The sequence below is a fragment of the Ochotona princeps genome, chromosome 20 (assembly GCF_030435755.1).
Source record: "Ochotona princeps isolate mOchPri1 chromosome 20, mOchPri1.hap1, whole genome shotgun sequence".
In the NCBI taxonomy this organism is placed as follows: Eukaryota; Metazoa; Chordata; class Mammalia; order Lagomorpha; family Ochotonidae; genus Ochotona; species Ochotona princeps.
In genome coordinates this window covers 25186373-25203884 of record NC_080851.1, presented here as the reverse complement: position 1 = coordinate 25203884, position 17512 = coordinate 25186373, and the positions used below count along the sequence as shown (strand labels likewise).

General features: G+C 53.9%; 1 protein-coding gene across 1 annotated transcript in view; it reads left to right on the top strand.

Moving 5' to 3' along the window:
- Window positions 1-5842: 5842 nt before the first annotated feature.
- WIPF3 (WAS/WASL interacting protein family member 3) overlaps window positions 5843-17512 on the top strand; it is a 58816-nt gene continuing 47146 nt past the window's right edge. Inside the window, exon 1 of the mRNA XM_058678288.1 lies at window positions 5843-5993. Within this exon, the coding sequence (XP_058534271.1) occupies window positions 5904-5993 (90 nt within the window). The 5' untranslated portion in view covers window positions 5843-5903. The remainder of the gene's footprint in view (window positions 5994-17512) is intronic.

Here is a 17512-nt window from a genome sequence, read left to right as displayed (position 1 = left end):
ACCTTTGGGTTCAGTATCTGTGGATTCAATCAGCCACAGATGGAAAATACTTAGAAAACATAGTTGTAGATGTTCCTTGTCATTGCCTAGAACATACAGCTATTTCTGTAACATTTACATTATGTTGGGTGTTACAGGTGATCTAGAGTGACTTAAAGGTTATAGGAGAATCGAGTGGATTACAGGCAAACGTTATACCTTTGTGTGTGTGTGTGTGTGTGTGTGCACGCGCTAGAGATTTGTGCATCCATGCAGATATTAGGGTTGTCAAGGGGGATCCTGCAGCCATTACCTCACAAATACTGAGGAATGGCTCTACTTGGTCACGTCTCAGAATTGGATTTCATGTGAAAATCCAGATACGAGGCTTTCCTTGCTTTCCTTGGTGTGTGGGGGAGGGAGAAGGCTTGAGTCAGTACTGACTCACACTCCCATGGCATTCTAGTTAACCTAAGCCAATGGTGGTCTCACTTCAGACCCAGGTCTCTCTCCTCCACAGCAGTTCTTCTGTCACCTCCTCCCCACTGAGTGAGCCACAGGAGTTGCTGTCTGCCTGCCATGGATGCTGGGGGGCAGGTGTTCATGGCTCCTCCCTGGGGAAGGCTGCCTCATGATGGTAGCCGTCCTGAGTCGTGGGGAGAATGCTCAGGAGGTGGTGAGTAGCCACAAAGCGAGTATCCACCGCTGCCCAGGGAAGCAGACATTTGCAAGTGGACCAGTGTCCGCTGGGGTCCTGGCCCTCTGTCCGCCTCTCCTGCTGAGCCTCCTGGGCTACTGTGTCCTCCGGTGTTGGTGTTTCTGTGCTGGTTAGCAGGCATGAGCAGGTGCTGATAGCCACGCTGCCAGACACTCATCTATTGTGGTCCACCTCCCCTCCAATTTGAGTTTGAGTTAATGGTGGTGTTCATTTGTAGTCTGTACCTCTCTTGGGGCATTGATCCTTCTTCTCTTAAAACTTGTTTTAAACTTGTTTTAAAATCAGAGAGAGAAATAAAACAAGGACAGAACATTAAAGACCTTGCATCTGGTGGTGTACTCCTTAAACGAATGTCATAGCCAGGGCTGGGCCAGGCCAAAGCCAGGAGCCTAGAACTCAGTCTGGGCATCCTACACAGGTGGCAGGGCCCAAGTATTTGAGCCATCACATGCTGCCTTCTAGGGTGTGCATGAGCAGCAAGCTGCATTGGAAGTGGAGGGCTGGGACTTGAACTGGTCATGCCAACTGATGTGAGATGGAGTGGTGTCTTGCTGCTCAGTGCCATACAGCTTTGCCTCCTATTCCTGCTTGTATTGTGGTGGTTCTTCAGGAGAGTGATATGGGTAGCTTGCAGCTGAGTGTGTTTAAAGACTTGAATTGTGTTCCTTATATACAATATGTACAATATTTTTAAAAAGCATCTTCGCAGCAAAGAATTAAACATTATGGTTTCTACTTCGCAAATAAAGATGAAGCCCATAGGGGGTTAAGTAACTTGAGCAAGGTCATACAACTGGGAAAAGACAAAGCGGGTCCCAGAAGCCAGCTCTGTGTGACTGTAAATGCAGCACAATCCCGTGGACTGGGGGCCTTCCAGGGAACCCAGGCTGGCTCTGCTCCGCTTGCCCACCTGCAGTGCTGCTGGGGTGGCTAAGATGCATTTCCAGGCAGTTTTTCAGAGTTACTCCGTGAGTTAGGAGAAAGCAATAAAAGCCTTTGAGAATCTGCTTTTTTTTAATATCCCAAACATTTTGGATCCATTTTTAAATGGGTCGGAGAACACAAAGCATCAAAGAGCTCTTTCTGGGTGTGTAGCCTGGGACTTCCGGGAGCTTTGGATTCTAAACTGTCAGATTTTAACAAACGCTTCTTAGATAATTGCTTAATTGTTAGAGCTGTCAAGAAGGAGCCTCCACAGCACGCAAGAAGTACATATAAAAATACCGTTTCATCCCCAGATTTGAAAGATCCTTGCCTGTGATTGTAGCAAGGCAGAATTCCAGTGCCTCCCAGTCAGTCTCGGATGCCTGAGGATAAGACTCGATGGAGAACGTCTACTTAGAGAGAAGCAAGTACAAGTACTGTGTTCCTCAGTAGACACTTAAAACCCCCACACTCAGTGTCCACAGTGACTGTATAAACATAGCCACAGTGAATAGTGAGATCTACGTTCTATGTAATTTCCACATTATGTAAGTTTAAAAAGTAGCTGCACCAACACCCAAATCTCCATGACTTCATCCAATAGAAATTGGTTCATATATGTAAAATCAAATCAGAAATTTGGCAGGTGATCATACGAAAGGTAAGCCAAGGACCCACACCCTCTTCTGTCTTGTGGCTCTAGAGCAAGGAATGCTTGCTTCTAGCCAAAAAAAGGAGAGAGAAAAATTGTGGGCAGAAGGTCTTTCTGAGCCTGTTGTGGAGTAGAGCACATCACTTCTGCTTTCATTCTATTAGCTGGAGCACCATTTCACGGTAGCACCTGACAGAAAGGGAGGCTGGGAAATGTAGTCCAAGTGCCACAGTTCTCTAAAGTTCCTTCCCCAGGTCAGGTTTCCGCAGGCAAAGGGTAAGGTTGTTAGCTGGCATTTACCCTTGTTCAGATCCCTTTTTCCAAAGCCTTGGCAGTTCTTCCTCAGGAAAAGCAGGTCTGTCACTTCACATCTTAGTTGAAAGATGAGATGCTTACGTAATGACCTGTCTGTATTCTCCTGCTCTATTAATATGCCAGCCAGCCCTTTAATCCCTGCTGCAGATTTCAGATCAGAGTATTTTTTTTGACACAGAAGGTTCTATGAAAACCTAGAAAAGAAAACATTAAAATACAAATTGCAAGAACTTCTGCTTGTTCCCATGAAATTCCATCCAGGTTGCTTTAGCGTTCAGCCTGTAAATGTGACCTGTGCCTGACCTCACGTGCAGATGTATATTCCAGAATGTAATCAAATAACCCTGATGCTGTTTGGAAGCAGCATCAACTACCATCTGAGGTCTCCAGTCAGTTTTAATGTATTTATTTTCTATGAGTTCTAGTGATCATTATGTTTGCTTTTGTTTTTGTGTTGTTTCGTTACCAAAGAAAAGAGTGCTGCAGGAGTGACTGGATGGTTTCTGGGAATACTTCGTAAGAAAGTGTGGTCAGGTTCAATAACCAGCCTATGTGCCTGGTTAGATCGCATAGAAAACCATCATGATCTCTTCCCGCTCCCCAAAATTGCGCTTGCATGTATACTTTTATATCATTTACACTTTTACATGATTTTAGGGTGATTCTTAAACCTACTGAAAAGAAACTGGTACCATATAACCCAGCAATTGTGTTCTTTTATATACATCTTAAAGAATAAGAAGCAAAATTTAGGGACTGGCACTGTGGTTGGTGGGTAAAATCCCCCAATTGGGGATTTTGGAGTCCCAGTTGCTCCACTTTCAATGCAGCTGGGAAAACAGTGGAAGATGGCCTAAGTACCTGGGCACTTGTACCCATGTGAAGACTCAAAAGAAGCTCTTAACTTTGGATAGGCCCAGCTCTGGCTGTTGCAATCATTTTGGGAAGTAAACAAGGGATGGAAGATTATGGAAGATTATTCCCTCTTTTTCTCTCTCTTTCTCTCTCTTTCTCTTTCTCTCTCCAACTCTGACTTTTAAATAAGTAAATGTAGCTTGAAAAGCAATGTCTTTAAGAGAGATCTGTGCAAAAAAAAAGATCTGTGCATGAATGTTCACGGTGCCACTTTGTACAAGAGCCCAAAGGTGTCAGCAAACCAAATGTGCAGCAGCAGATGAATGGCTGAACCACTGTGTTGTGTGGCCACCGTGGAACATCAGGAGTGCGTTTTTGACACACGCTGCATCACATGTGAAAGTTAAAGCTGTGCTTAGTGAAACAAGCCAGACTCCGTTGGAAAGAGACCTTATGATTCCACATATGAGTCCCAGAAGGGAGATATTTCCAGAGAAAGAAAACAGGGACTCCTCTTGTTTCTGCTTGAGATGATGAGAAAACTCTGGAAGCAGAAGTGATGATAGTTGTCCAACACTGTGAAGACACTTGATTTCACTGAATTATATGAGGCCCTTCAAAAAAGTTCATGGAAAAATGAAATTAGAATGTAGATTTTTGTGCAGAAAAAAATACATGCATAGTTTTTTTTATAACATACATTTTCCATGAGTTTTCAAAAGACGCCCCTGCAGTCATACAAAGCATAGTGTTACTATCAATCCCGATTTTGTGTGTATGTCACAAAAAAACTTGCCTTTTAATCTCATAAACTCTTTGAAGCACCATGACGTCCATGAAAATGGTAAATGTTTAAACTTTGCCACAATAAGTAAAAAATCATACTGGAAAGAGACTGTACTGGAAGCCTGCAGAGCCTGGAGCCTGGTGCCAGGTCTCCTGGTTCTAGATGTGTGTGACTTTCGCAAAGAAATTTCATGTCCTGTATGTCCTTTCCGTTACCTACCAAACTGGGGTGACTGCTACTGCCCTTGCAGGACTGTGGACGAAATTAATGGGATGCATCAACCCTGTGACAGCCCTTACATTAAGAGCTTAAGGTGGCTAACAGAGCCTGGAAGTCAACGCGGGCACACTGTATCAAGAAGTGTCCTGTGGTGGCCCGAGGCTTTTTGACTCTGTCAGGGGAAGGATAGTCATGTGAGATGCTTAGATGCCACGGAATTTTAAGGATGAAGCAGCAGAGGAAGGCCTGTCCCTTCCTGTAGTGACTGAAGGCTCAGCAGGAACACAGAAATCCCACATGCCCCAGCCTGAGATTTAATTCAACTTCTTAAAGTGTTTTCAACGTTGTTAAAAGCTGGAGGGGAGAGGGAAAGTGATGGAGGCGTTTTCTTCAATATGGCTTTTTAAATTTATAGTTGAAAAGCAGAAAGACCCCATCTGCTACTTGACCCCCCCCCCAAGTTCTCTATAGCAGCCAGGACGGGGCCAGGCTCTAGCCAGAAGAATAGCACTCAATCCAGGTTTTGTAGATTGGTGGCAGGGACTCAAGAACTCAGCCATCCCCTGCTGCCCTAGGGTGCACCTTAGCAGGAAGCTGGAACTGGAAGTGGAGGCAGGACTTAATGCAGGAACTTGGATATGGGGTGTGAGCATCCCGAGCTGAATGGTAACTGCTACACCAAACACTCACTCTTTAATGCAGGTTTTAAGTCCCTGCAGTGTCTTGTTCTGGATCCTAAGAAACATACATACATGCATGAACACACACGTGCCTCCCCGAGACATGCCTCGTATAGGACGCAGGCAACCTACAATAGCAAGCAGCAGAAACACAGCTATGTTTGCACGTTCAGGCAGAAAGCTCTTTGTGTTGCAAGTACCAGGCAGCATCAGTACTGGCAGGGCCCCGCTCAGACGACAGTTCCAGAACAGTGAGGAGGGTATGAGCCAGCCTAGGGGAGAGAAGACAGGAGACTAACGTCACTCACAGGCTTTGCCCCAGGGCGGGCGTCACGAGCCATGTTGAGCCTGTGACATTCAGAAAAGGTTAAATTTCGTTCTGTGTGCTTGGGAAAATGAAAGGCAGTGCAGAATGTACCAAAAATTATCAAATGCTGAATAGGTGGAATTTGATCGTTTAAAAAAATCACTGTGGAATGAGATGCTGTGATTTTAAATTCTCTTCATATTGAGTTGGCAATCACTAAAGTTCGGCAGTGATGTCATCGGATTCACTCTTGAATCTATTTTGTCAGTTTCCGGTGTTAGGCATAGTGGGCACTTGTGGGAAAAAAAATGAATAAAAAAACGAACAAACATGCCAAGAATGAAGCTGTCCCATGCCTGTGAGACACATAATACCTGTGTGTGAGTAACGGCTACTCCTTTTCTCTCTTCCAGAGCAGAACTCCCTTGGGCCTGTTCATTAAGCAAGAGAAACCCACACTGTGACATATGCCGGTGCCACCACCACCGCCGCCCCCTCTGCCTCCACCTCCTCCACCCCTGGGGGCTCCTCCCCCACCCCCTCTGCCTGCACCCCAGGTAAGACCTGCACGGTTGTGTCAGCTTCATCATGGAGAGAGCTGCTTGCCTCTCCTGGAGCAGAAGTTCTGTGATGGTAGGAGGCAGCCCAAGGTCAAGTCCAGTGTGCATGCTAGAGTCAGGCTCTGCTGTGTAATGTTGTCAGTGATGGTGGTTTGTTAGCTTCAGCTCTTCAGCCCTGAGCTGACTGTCACGTGAAGTGAAGTTTGTTCAAGGATGGACGCAGTCTTTCCAGGTGTGTGTTGCTGGTTGCAGTCTCTTGGTTTAATGGTTTGGTTTAAGTTTGTGCGGGAGCCACTGCAGGTGCTCGTATCTTTTAATAACAAGGATTTTCAACTTCTCCACCTCTGTCACTTGAGACACCTCATTCTGGAGGTGGCAGGCCATCCTGTGCATTGTGGAACCATTGGCAATGTCCCTGGCCTCTTCTCACTGGTCCCGTTAGCCTCCCCCAGTTGCAACTAGTAAAACTTTGTCCACTCAGTACCTAGTGTCCCGAGTGGGGGCAAAATTGCCATTTCTCAGCACCTAGGTTCAGAAGTCAGCTTGTGCTCTGTGCTGGCAGTGAGCCCTTCCGCTAAGGGAAGCCGGGACACACCTTGTCCTCTGCCTCCTCCCTTGTGTTCATGGCTTCCAGAAGAACCAGGTAGCACCGAACTCGCAGCTTATAGGTCCTGTGGAAGGTGGACAGTGTGATGATGTGGCCCAGAGACACAGGGCTGCCTGCAGAGGAACTGAGTCAGCACCTGACAGCAATAGTTCCTCCCCAACGACCTGTCCCCGGGTAGTGTGGGCTGGGAAGAGAAGGCAGTGGATGACATGGGGAAGGGGCAGTGAGAGGATGCCAGAGGCCACACCGCTGTGACTTTAGCTTTGTGCCAAGGGCGCAGACCTGCCTGAAACCTGAAACCTGAAACCTACACTCCGGGAGAATGAAAAAAAAAAATAAAAAGCACAGTGCACATCCGTGTCTAACCCACAGACAGAATAAGAATACAAGTGCAAGTTCCATTGCTGAACTTGACCTCACAAGGTTGGCTTCAAAGTCATGGCTGTGAAGTGACAGTCATGTATAAGACATACACACAGAAGTCTCAGGTGGAGCTTAAGTATGACTGAGAACTTCACATACTGAGGTGTACCCAGGGACTCGGCCAGAGTCACATGGCACAACCTGTGTTATTGGGAATTTCCAAAGTGGCCCCTTTTAAAAATTGTTGGGACTGTACAAATATCTGGGGCTCAGTAAGGGTTGAATATGTGTTTCTGGAATGTTCTCTGTCATAAAACAGCCTGTATAAACCAGATTTTCTTCACAACACTTGGGTAGTTTTGTTTTGAGACTGATTTAAGATTTTAAAGAAGCCAAAAAGAATTTATCCAGGGTTTTGCATGGCAGTGCTATTTATTTTAATGAAATGGATATGAAGTGATTTGTGAGAATTGAATGAAGTCTATTAGGTCCTACTGTTAATGAAAAATTCCATTATGCTATAGTGTTAATTACAAGTTACATCTATGCTGATGATGGAAAAGCAGATATGAAATCGCAGGCTTAAAGCAGCATATTCTGTGTATGATAGGATCGGCTATGGACTGATCATGGTGTGTAGGAAACAGGCAAAGACCCCACATCCTTAGGCATGGCGTGATGGCCTAGTGGCTAATGTCCTTGCCTTGAATGCGCCAGGATCCCGTAGGGCACCGGTTCTAATCCCGGCAGCCCCACTTCGCATCCAGCTCCCTGCTTGTGGCCTAGGAAAGCAATTTAGAATGGCCCAAAGCTTTGGGACTCTGCACCCATGGCCATTGTGGTCACTTGGGGAATGAATCATAGGAGATCTTTCTCTCTGTATATCTGACTTTGCAATAAAAATAATTAATCTTAAAAAATAAAATCCCACATCCTCTATCTAAGCGCCTAGGAAATGTGCCTGGCCCTTGCTCCTACTTCCAGCTTCGTGAGAGAGCGGGGGGGGGGGGGGGGGTCATGCAGTGGGGCTTGTGTCACTGCAAAGGGAGATCGGGAGTGGACTCCCTGCTCTTGGCTTCAGGCCTCCAGCTGGGCCCAAATGGGTCTTTGTGGACATTTGGGGAATGAACTGGTAGATGGAGGTGTGTTCTTACTCTTCACTCTTTTTAAAAATCAGCTATGTCATAAATGTAATACAGATTAGAATAGAATTTAATAATGTTGATAGTAAAATGTAATATTGATTATAGAAGTTTTAAGATGCTTTGATTAATACTAAGCATAATTCCATATTTGGTTAATTATGTGAACATCCTAATTTTTACTGCCTTTTGGAAGAAGAATCATCAAAAAGCTTACTATATTTTTTTTTTTTTTTTTTTATTTTTTTTAAATTTTTTATTGTATTGTTGTTGACAATCTTTACATAGTTTATTACAGTTAAAGGAAAAAGAAGGAAAAAAAAGGTTTAGGGGGATAGGAAAGTGGGCAATGCTATTATGTCCATATTGTTTCCATCACGTATCTGAGGTAAAGGGGGACATTGAGGGAGAAGCCCCACCCGGTTTCCCGCCCACCCTAAGTCCCGGATGTGGGGCATGCTCTGAGATATGTGCTCGAGTGGTGTTAATAGTTCTGCAGTTATGAATCGCTGCCAGTTTCGCTCGATGAGGTCGTCCACCAATTGATATGGTCCATCATAAAGTCTCCGTTTGCCCCACAATTTGCTGCCAACATATAGCTGAGATGAATGATTGTCCTGTTCTGTCTTCTGTCTTTTCTTGGTTAGAGTTCTGAGTCCAGCAGTTCGACTGGGGAGATCTCCAAAGATACTTTGAGGTATTCCCAGACTAGATTCTTGTATGTTCTAGCAAGCACAGGGCCCGGCACAGTCCATCACGCCGATCAGCTGGTGGTTGCAATTGCTGGGTTGGTTCTGTTTTCAGTCCCGAGTTGCACTGGAACCAATGGGTGTTGCAGTCCAGTCTGGTTCGGCCCTTACATCAACCAGTGGGAGATGCAGCCTAGTAGGGGCGACCCACAATAACCCCCACCAAGCCCGCCCCCTGCCCTGGTTTGCCAGTATGTGTAGCAGAAGACCAGTCTGTCCCCCATCCCATTTGGCTCTGGTACTTGTCAATGGGTATTAAAGCTTAGTTCTATCTAACCAACTCAACCATCCAGCCCTCACAGATGTTGTTGAGTGCCTCTCTATCTAGCCATCCCGGCCCCCATCCTAGTTTTCGTGCCCTCCCACGGGAATAGTGACCCAAGAAGGGGGAACCCACTTTTCCCTCCCAGGTCTCTCTGTCCCGGTTTATGCACTCTTTAGGTGGTCCTGAGACTTGACTCGACAGAATTAGTCCCCAGTGCCAGCTTCTGCCAGCTGATGCTGCGGCCCTGATCTAGTCCACATGCAGCGCACAGGTGTTATAGCCTTGCTTGGTCGGGTCTGTCTCTATCCCAGCCAAAACTCTCCAGTGGGAGTAGCTGACTGGTGAGGGGACCAGCCCCTTAACCCCCCCGCCAGCTCTGCCCCCTCCTTCCTGGATCTCACGTGTGCTGGATGGGTGCTGCATTCACATCCAGTACAGGTAGCCACGCCCTGGCATTCCATAATGTGTACTGGTTGTGTCGCAACCAAACCCGGCCCATCCCACACTCTGTTCTGGCGATTGGATTTGCCAGTGGTTGACATGAACTGATTCAGCCTGGTCTGCTCCTGACCCATGCCGAATGTATGCCAGTGGGAAACTTTCCATGGCCTATTCTGGGCTGTTTCCAATCATGCTTCTCGCGCTTACCTGCAGGGACTGTGTCCTGCCAGAGGAGTTGCCCAGGCTCCTCCATCAGAACCCCTCCCAATGCCAGATTTTGCGCTTGCCAGGGGGTTCTTGAGCCAACCCTACTCAGTTCACCTCCTGTCCTAGCAGGAACAGTGGCTTTTCCTGGCTGGCTGTCACCCCATTCTGACTCTTGTTGTTGGATGTTTCAGCCCAGCCATGGCTCATCCATACCCACATACAGGTCACACATGGCTCAGAAGAGGAGTGAGACCCAGCCTAGTCAGTCCCACATCTACCCTGGTTCTCCATAACACCAGATGGTGTTGGGATCTGAACCGGCCTGGTGCATCCAATCCCAGCCCACACTAGTGCCTAGGGTGACTACAACTGTTTCCTAGATAGAACGCAGCCCCCATTCCAGCACATACACTCCTTGGTGGGAGCCTCATCCCAGTTGTGGTGTCCCCTTACCTCCCAGATTGGGCCTGTTCCTAGCCGTAAATCACACACCTGCCCGTGGTTGTTCTGAGGAGCATTAGCTGCAAGCCTCAAGTTCATTTGGGATTCCCTCATTGCCAGCATTTTGTTTCCTCCATTTTGATTGAAGGGATCCCCAAAGAGACTTTGAGGTGTTCAGAGATCAGGTTACTAGCAAGAACAGTGCTTCATGCCCCAAGCACTATGGGTTCAGGAGGGAGCCTCCCAGGCAGCAGGTCAATGAACCAAAAGTCAAAAACTCTCTGGCCGGGCGGCCAGCAGGCGGAGCCTGGCGCCAAATGGCGCGCTGGCCGCCCTGGAGCAGCTCCCCACGTGTACGTGGTAGCTACTGTGTGTTCCCAGGCTTGAGGCGAGGCCATCCCAAGGCCCCCCGGCAGGCAGCAAGGTAGCTGCCTGCCGGAAGTTCAAGTCCTTGGGCCCCAGTCCCACCCTTCCTGGCTCCTCCCCCCAGCTCAAGCCACATGGCGAGCAGTAGGGGAGGCCCAGACCCGCTACACAGACCCCCGGGACTCACCCAGAAAAGGGGTAGCCATCGAGGTTCCGGCAAATCTGGGAGCAGCTCCCCACGTGTACGTGGTAGCTACTGTGTGTTCCCAGGCTTGAGGCGAGGCCATCCCAAGGCCCCCCGGCAGGCAGCAAGGTAGCTGCCTGCCGGAAGTTCAAGTCCTTGGGCCCCAGTCCCACCCTTCCTGGCTCCTCCCCCCAGCTCAAGCCACATGGCGAGCAGTAGGGGAGGCCCAGACCCGCTACACAGACCCCCGGGACTCACCCAGAAAAGGGGTAGCCATCGAGGTTCCGGCAAATCTGGGAGCAGCTCCCCACGTGTACGTGGTAGCTACTGTGTGTTCCCAGGCTTGAGGCGAGGCCATCCCAAGGCCCCCCGGCAGGCAGCAAGGTAGCTGCCTGCCGGAAGTTCAAGTCCTTGGGCCCCAGTCCCACCCTTCCTGGCTCCTCCCCCCAGCTCAAGCCACATGGCGAGCAGTAGGGGAGGCCCAGACCCGCTACACAGACCCCCGGGACTCACCCAGAAAAGGGGTAGCCATCGAGGTTCCGGCAAATCTGGGAGCAGCTCCCCACGTGTACGTGGTAGCTACTGTGTGTTCCCAGGCTTGAGGCGAGGCCATCCCAAGGCCCCCCGGCAGGCAGCAAGGTAGCTGCCTGCCGGAAGTTCAAGTCCTTGGGCCCCAGTCCCACCCTTCCTGGCTCCTCCCCCCAGCTCAAGCCACATGGCGAGCAGTAGGGGAGGCCCAGACCCGCTACACAGACCCCCGGGACTCACCCAGAAAAGGGGTAGCCATCGAGGTTCCGGCAAATCTGGGAGCAGCTCCCCACGTGTACGTGGTAGCTACTGTGTGTTCCCAGGCTTGAGGCGAGGCCATCCCAAGGCCCCCTGGCAGGCAGCAAGGTAGCTGCCTGCCGGAAGTTCAAGTCCTTGGGCCCCAGTCCCACCCTTCCTGGCTCCTCCCCCCAGCTCAAGCCACATGGCGAGCAGTAGGGGAGGCCCAGACCCGCTACACAGACCCCCGGGACTCACCCAGAAAAGGGGTAGCCATCGAGGTTCCGGCAAATCTGGGAGCAGCTCCCCACGTGTACGTGGTAGCTACTGTGTGTTCCCAGGCTTGAGGCGAGGCCATCCCAAGGCCCCCCGGCAGGCAGCAAGGTAGCTGCCTGCCGGAAGTTCAAGTCCTTGGGCCCCAGTCCCACCCTTCCTGGCTCCTCCCCCCAGCTCAAGCCACATGGCGAGCAGTAGGGGAGGCCCAGACCCGCTACACAGACCCCCGGGACTCACCCAGAAAAGGGGTAGCCATCGAGGTTCCGGCAAATCTGGGAGCAGCTCCCCACGTGTACGTGGTAGCTACTGTGTGTTCCCAGGCTTGAGGCGAGGCCATCCCAAGGCCCCCCGGCAGGCAGCAAGGTAGCTGCCTGCCGGAAGTTCAAGTCCTTGGGCCCCAGTCCCACCCTTCCTGGCTCCTCCCCCCAGCTCAAGCCACATGGCGAGCAGTAGGGGAGGCCCAGACCCGCTACACAGACCCCCGGGACTCACCCAGAAAAGGGGTAGCCATCGAGGTTCCGGCAAATCTGGGAGCAGCTCCCCACGTGTACGTGGTAGCTACTGTGTGTTCCCAGGCTTGAGGCGAGGCCATCCCAAGGCCCCCCGGCAGGCAGCAAGGTAGCTGCCTGCCGGAAGTTCAAGTCCTTGGGCCCCAGTCCCACCCTTCCTGGCTCCTCCCCCCAGCTCAAGCCACATGGCGAGCAGTAGGGGAGGCCCAGACCCGCTACACAGACCCCCGGGACTCACCCAGAAAAGGGGTAGCCATCGAGGTTCCGGCAAATCTGGGAGCAGCTCCCCACGTGTACGTGGTAGCTACTGTGTGTTCCCAGGCTTGAGGCGAGGCCATCCCAAGGCCCCCCGGCAGGCAGCAAGGTAGCTGCCTGCCGGAAGTTCAAGTCCTTGGGCCCCAGTCCCACCCTTCCTGGCTCCTCCCCCCAGCTCAAGCCACATGGCGAGCAGTAGGGGAGGCCCAGACCCGCTACACAGACCCCCGGGACTCACCCAGAAAAGGGGTAGCCATCGAGGTTCCGGCAAATCTGGGAGCAGCTCCCCACGTGTACGTGGTAGCTACTGTGTGTTCCCAGGCTTGAGGCGAGGCCATCCCAAGGCCCCCTGGCAGGCAGCAAGGTAGCTGCCTGCCGGAAGTTCAAGTCCTTGGGCCCCAGTCCCACCCTTCCTGGCTCCTCCCCCCAGCTCAAGCCACATGGCGAGCAGTAGGGGAGGCCCAGACCCGCTACACAGACCCCCGGGACTCACCCAGAAAAGGGGTAGCCATCGAGGTTCCGGCAAATCTGGGAGCAGCTCCCCACGTGTACGTGGTAGCTACTGTGTGTTCCCAGGCTTGAGGCGAGGCCATCCCAAGGCCCCCCGGCAGGCAGCAAGGTAGCTGCCTGCCGGAAGTTCAAGTCCTTGGGCCCCAGTCCCACCCTTCCTGGCTCCTCCCCCCAGCTCAAGCCACATGGCGAGCAGTAGGGGAGGCCCAGACCCGCTACACAGACCCCCGGGACTCACCCAGAAAAGGGGTAGCCATCGAGGTTCCGGCAAATCTGGGAGCAGCTCCCCACGTGTACGTGGTAGCTACTGTGTGTTCCCAGGCTTGAGGCGAGGCCATCCCAAGGCCCCCTGGCAGGCAGCAAGGTAGCTGCCTGCCGGAAGTTCAAGTCCTTGGGCCCCAGTCCCACCCTTCCTGGCTCCTCCCCCCAGCTCAAGCCACATGGCGAGCAGTAGGGGAGGCCCAGACCCGCTACACAGACCCCCGGGACTCACCCAGAAAAGGGGTAGCCATCGAGGTTCCGGCAAATCTGGGAGCAGCTCCCCACGTGTACGTGGTAGCTACTGTGTGTTCCCAGGCTTGAGGCGAGGCCATCCCAAGGCCCCCCGGCAGGCAGCAAGGTAGCTGCCTGCCGGAAGTTCAAGTCCTTGGGCCCCAGTCCCACCCTTCCTGGCTCCTCCCCCCAGCTCAAGCCACATGGCGAGCAGTAGGGGAGGCCCAGACCCGCTACACAGACCCCCGGGACTCACCCAGAAAAGGGGTAGCCATCGAGGTTCCGGCAAATCTGGGAGCAGCTCCCCACGTGTACGTGGTAGCTACTGTGTGTTCCCAGGCTTGAGGCGAGGCCATCCCAAGGCCCCCCGGCAGGCAGCAAGGTAGCTGCCTGCCGGAAGTTCAAGTCCTTGGGCCCCAGTCCCACCCTTCCTGGCTCCTCCCCCCAGCTCAAGCCACATGGCGAGCAGTAGGGGAGGCCCAGACCCGCTACACAGACCCCCGGGACTCACCCAGAAAAGGGGTAGCCATCGAGGTTCCGGCAAATCTGGGAGCAGCTCCCCACGTGTACGTGGTAGCTACTGTGTGTTCCCAGGCTTGAGGCGAGGCCATCCCAAGGCCCCCCGGCAGGCAGCAAGGTAGCTGCCTGCCGGAAGTTCAAGTCCTTGGGCCCCAGTCCCACCCTTCCTGGCTCCTCCCCCCAGCTCAAGCCACATGGCGAGCAGTAGGGGAGGCCCAGACCCGCTACACAGACCCCCGGGACTCACCCAGAAAAGGGGTAGCCATCGAGGTTCCGGCAAATCTGGGAGCAGCTCCCCACGTGTACGTGGTAGCTACTGTGTGTTCCCAGGCTTGAGGCGAGGCCATCCCAAGGCCCCCCGGCAGGCAGCAAGGTAGCTGCCTGCCGGAAGTTCAAGTCCTTGGGCCCCAGTCCCACCCTTCCTGGCTCCTCCCCCCAGCTCAAGCCACATGGCGAGCAGTAGGGGAGGCCCAGACCCGCTACACAGACCCCCGGGACTCACCCAGAAAAGGGGTAGCCATCGAGGTTCCGGCAAATCTGGGAGCAGCTCCCCACGTGTACGTGGTAGCTACTGTGTGTTCCCAGGCTTGAGGCGAGGCCATCCCAAGGCCCCCCGGCAGGCAGCAAGGTAGCTGCCTGCCGGAAGTTCAAGTCCTTGGGCCCCAGTCCCACCCTTCCTGGCTCCTCCCCCCAGCTCAAGCCACATGGCGAGCAGTAGGGGAGGCCCAGACCCGCTACACAGACCCCCGGGACTCACCCAGAAAAGGGGTAGCCATCGAGGTTCCGGCAAATCTGGGAGCAGCTCCCCACGTGTACGTGGTAGCTACTGTGTGTTCCCAGGCTTGAGGCGAGGCCATCCCAAGGCCCCCCGGCAGGCAGCAAGGTAGCTGCCTGCCGGAAGTTCAAGTCCTTGGGCCCCAGTCCCACCCTTCCTGGCTCCTCCCCCCAGCTCAAGCCACATGGCGAGCAGTAGGGGAGGCCCAGACCCGCTACACAGACCCCCGGGACTCACCCAGAAAAGGGGTAGCCATCGAGGTTCCGGCAAATCTGGGAGCAGCTCCCCACGTGTACGTGGTAGCTACTGTGTGTTCCCAGGCTTGAGGCGAGGCCATCCCAAGGCCCCCTGGCAGGCAGCAAGGTAGCTGCCTGCCGGAAGTTCAAGTCCTTGGGCCCCAGTCCCACCCTTCCTGGCTCCTCCCCCCAGCTCAAGCCACATGGCGAGCAGTAGGGGAGGCCCAGACCCGCTACACAGACCCCCGGGACTCACCCAGAAAAGGGGTAGCCATCGAGGTTCCGGCAAATCTGGGAGCAGCTCCCCACGTGTACGTGGTAGCTACTGTGTGTTCCCAGGCTTGAGGCGAGGCCATCCCAAGGCCCCCCGGCAGGCAGCAAGGTAGCTGCCTGCCGGAAGTTCAAGTCCTTGGGCCCCAGTCCCACCCTTCCTGGCTCCTCCCCCCAGCTCAAGCCACATGGCGAGCAGTAGGGGAGGCCCAGACCCGCTACACAGACCCCCGGGACTCACCCAGAAAAGGGGTAGCCATCGAGGTTCCGGCAAATCTGGGAGCAGCTCCCCACGTGTACGTGGTAGCTACTGTGTGTTCCCAGGCTTGAGGCGAGGCCATCCCAAGGCCCCCTGGCAGGCAGCAAGGTAGCTGCCTGCCGGAAGTTCAAGTCCTTGGGCCCCAGTCCCACCCTTCCTGGCTCCTCCCCCCAGCTCAAGCCACATGGCGAGCAGTAGGGGAGGCCCAGACCCGCTACACAGACCCCCGGGACTCACCCAGAAAAGGGGTAGCCATCGAGGTTCCGGCAAATCTGGGAGCAGCTCCCCACGTGTACGTGGTAGCTACTGTGTGTTCCCAGGCTTGAGGCGAGGCCATCCCAAGGCCCCCCGGCAGGCAGCAAGGTAGCTGCCTGCCGGAAGTTCAAGTCCTTGGGCCCCAGTCCCACCCTTCCTGGCTCCTCCCCCCAGCTCAAGCCACATGGCGAGCAGTAGGGGAGGCCCAGACCCGCTACACAGACCCCCGGGACTCACCCAGAAAAGGGGTAGCCATCGAGGTTCCGGCAAATCTGGGAGCAGCTCCCCACGTGTACGTGGTAGCTACTGTGTGTTCCCAGGCTTGAGGCGAGGCCATCCCAAGGCCCCCCGGCAGGCAGCAAGGTAGCTGCCTGCCGGAAGTTCAAGTCCTTGGGCCCCAGTCCCACCCTTCCTGGCTCCTCCCCCCAGCTCAAGCCACATGGCGAGCAGTAGGGGAGGCCCAGACCCGCTACACAGACCCCCGGGACTCACCCAGAAAAGGGGTAGCCATCGAGGTTCCGGCAAATCTGGGAGCAGCTCCCCACGTGTACGTGGTAGCTACTGTGTGTTCCCAGGCTTGAGGCGAGGCCATCCCAAGGCCCCCCGGCAGGCAGCAAGGTAGCTGCCTGCCGGAAGTTCAAGTCCTTGGGCCCCAGTCCCACCCTTCCTGGCTCCTCCCCCCAGCTCAAGCCACATGGCGAGCAGTAGGGGAGGCCCAGACCCGCTACACAGACCCCCGGGACTCACCCAGAAAAGGGGTAGCCATCGAGGTTCCGGCAAATCTGGGAGCAGCTCCCCACGTGTACGTGGTAGCTACTGTGTGTTCCCAGGCTTGAGGCGAGGCCATCCCAAGGCCCCCCGGCAGGCAGCAAGGTAGCTGCCTGCCGGAAGTTCAAGTCCTTGGGCCCCAGTCCCACCCTTCCTGGCTCCTCCCCCCAGCTCAAGCCACATGGCGAGCAGTAGGGGAGGCCCAGACCCGCTACACAGACCCCCGGGACTCACCCAGAAAAGGGGTAGCCATCGAGGTTCCGGCAAATCTGGGAGCAGCTCCCCACGTGTACGTGGTAGCTACTGTGTGTTCCCAGGCTTGAGGCGAGGCCATCCCAAGGCCCCCCGGCAGGCAGCAAGGTAGCTGCCTGCCGGAAGTTCAAGTCCTTGGGCCCCAGTCCCACCCTTCCTGGCTCCTCCCCCCAGCTCAAGCCACATGGCGAGCAGTAGGGGAGGCCCAGACCCGCTACACAGACCCCCGGGACTCACCCAGAAAAGGGGTAGCCATCGAGGTTCCGGCAAATCTGGGAGCAGCTCCCCACGTGTACGTGGTAGCTACTGTGTGTTCCCAGGCTTGAGGCGAGGCCATCCCAAGGCCCCCCGGCAGGCAGCAAGGTAGCTGCCTGCCGGAAGTTCAAGTCCTTGGGCCCCAGTCCCACCCTTCCTGGCTCCTCCCCCCAGCTCAAGCCACATGGCGAGCAGTAGGGGAGGCCCAGACCCGCTACACAGACCCCCGGGACTCACCCAGAAAAGGGGTAGCCATCGAGGTTCCGGCAAATCTGGGAGCAGCTCCCCACGTGTACGTGGTAGCTACTGTGTGTTCCCAGGCTTGAGGCGAGGCCATCCCAAGGCCCCCCGGCAG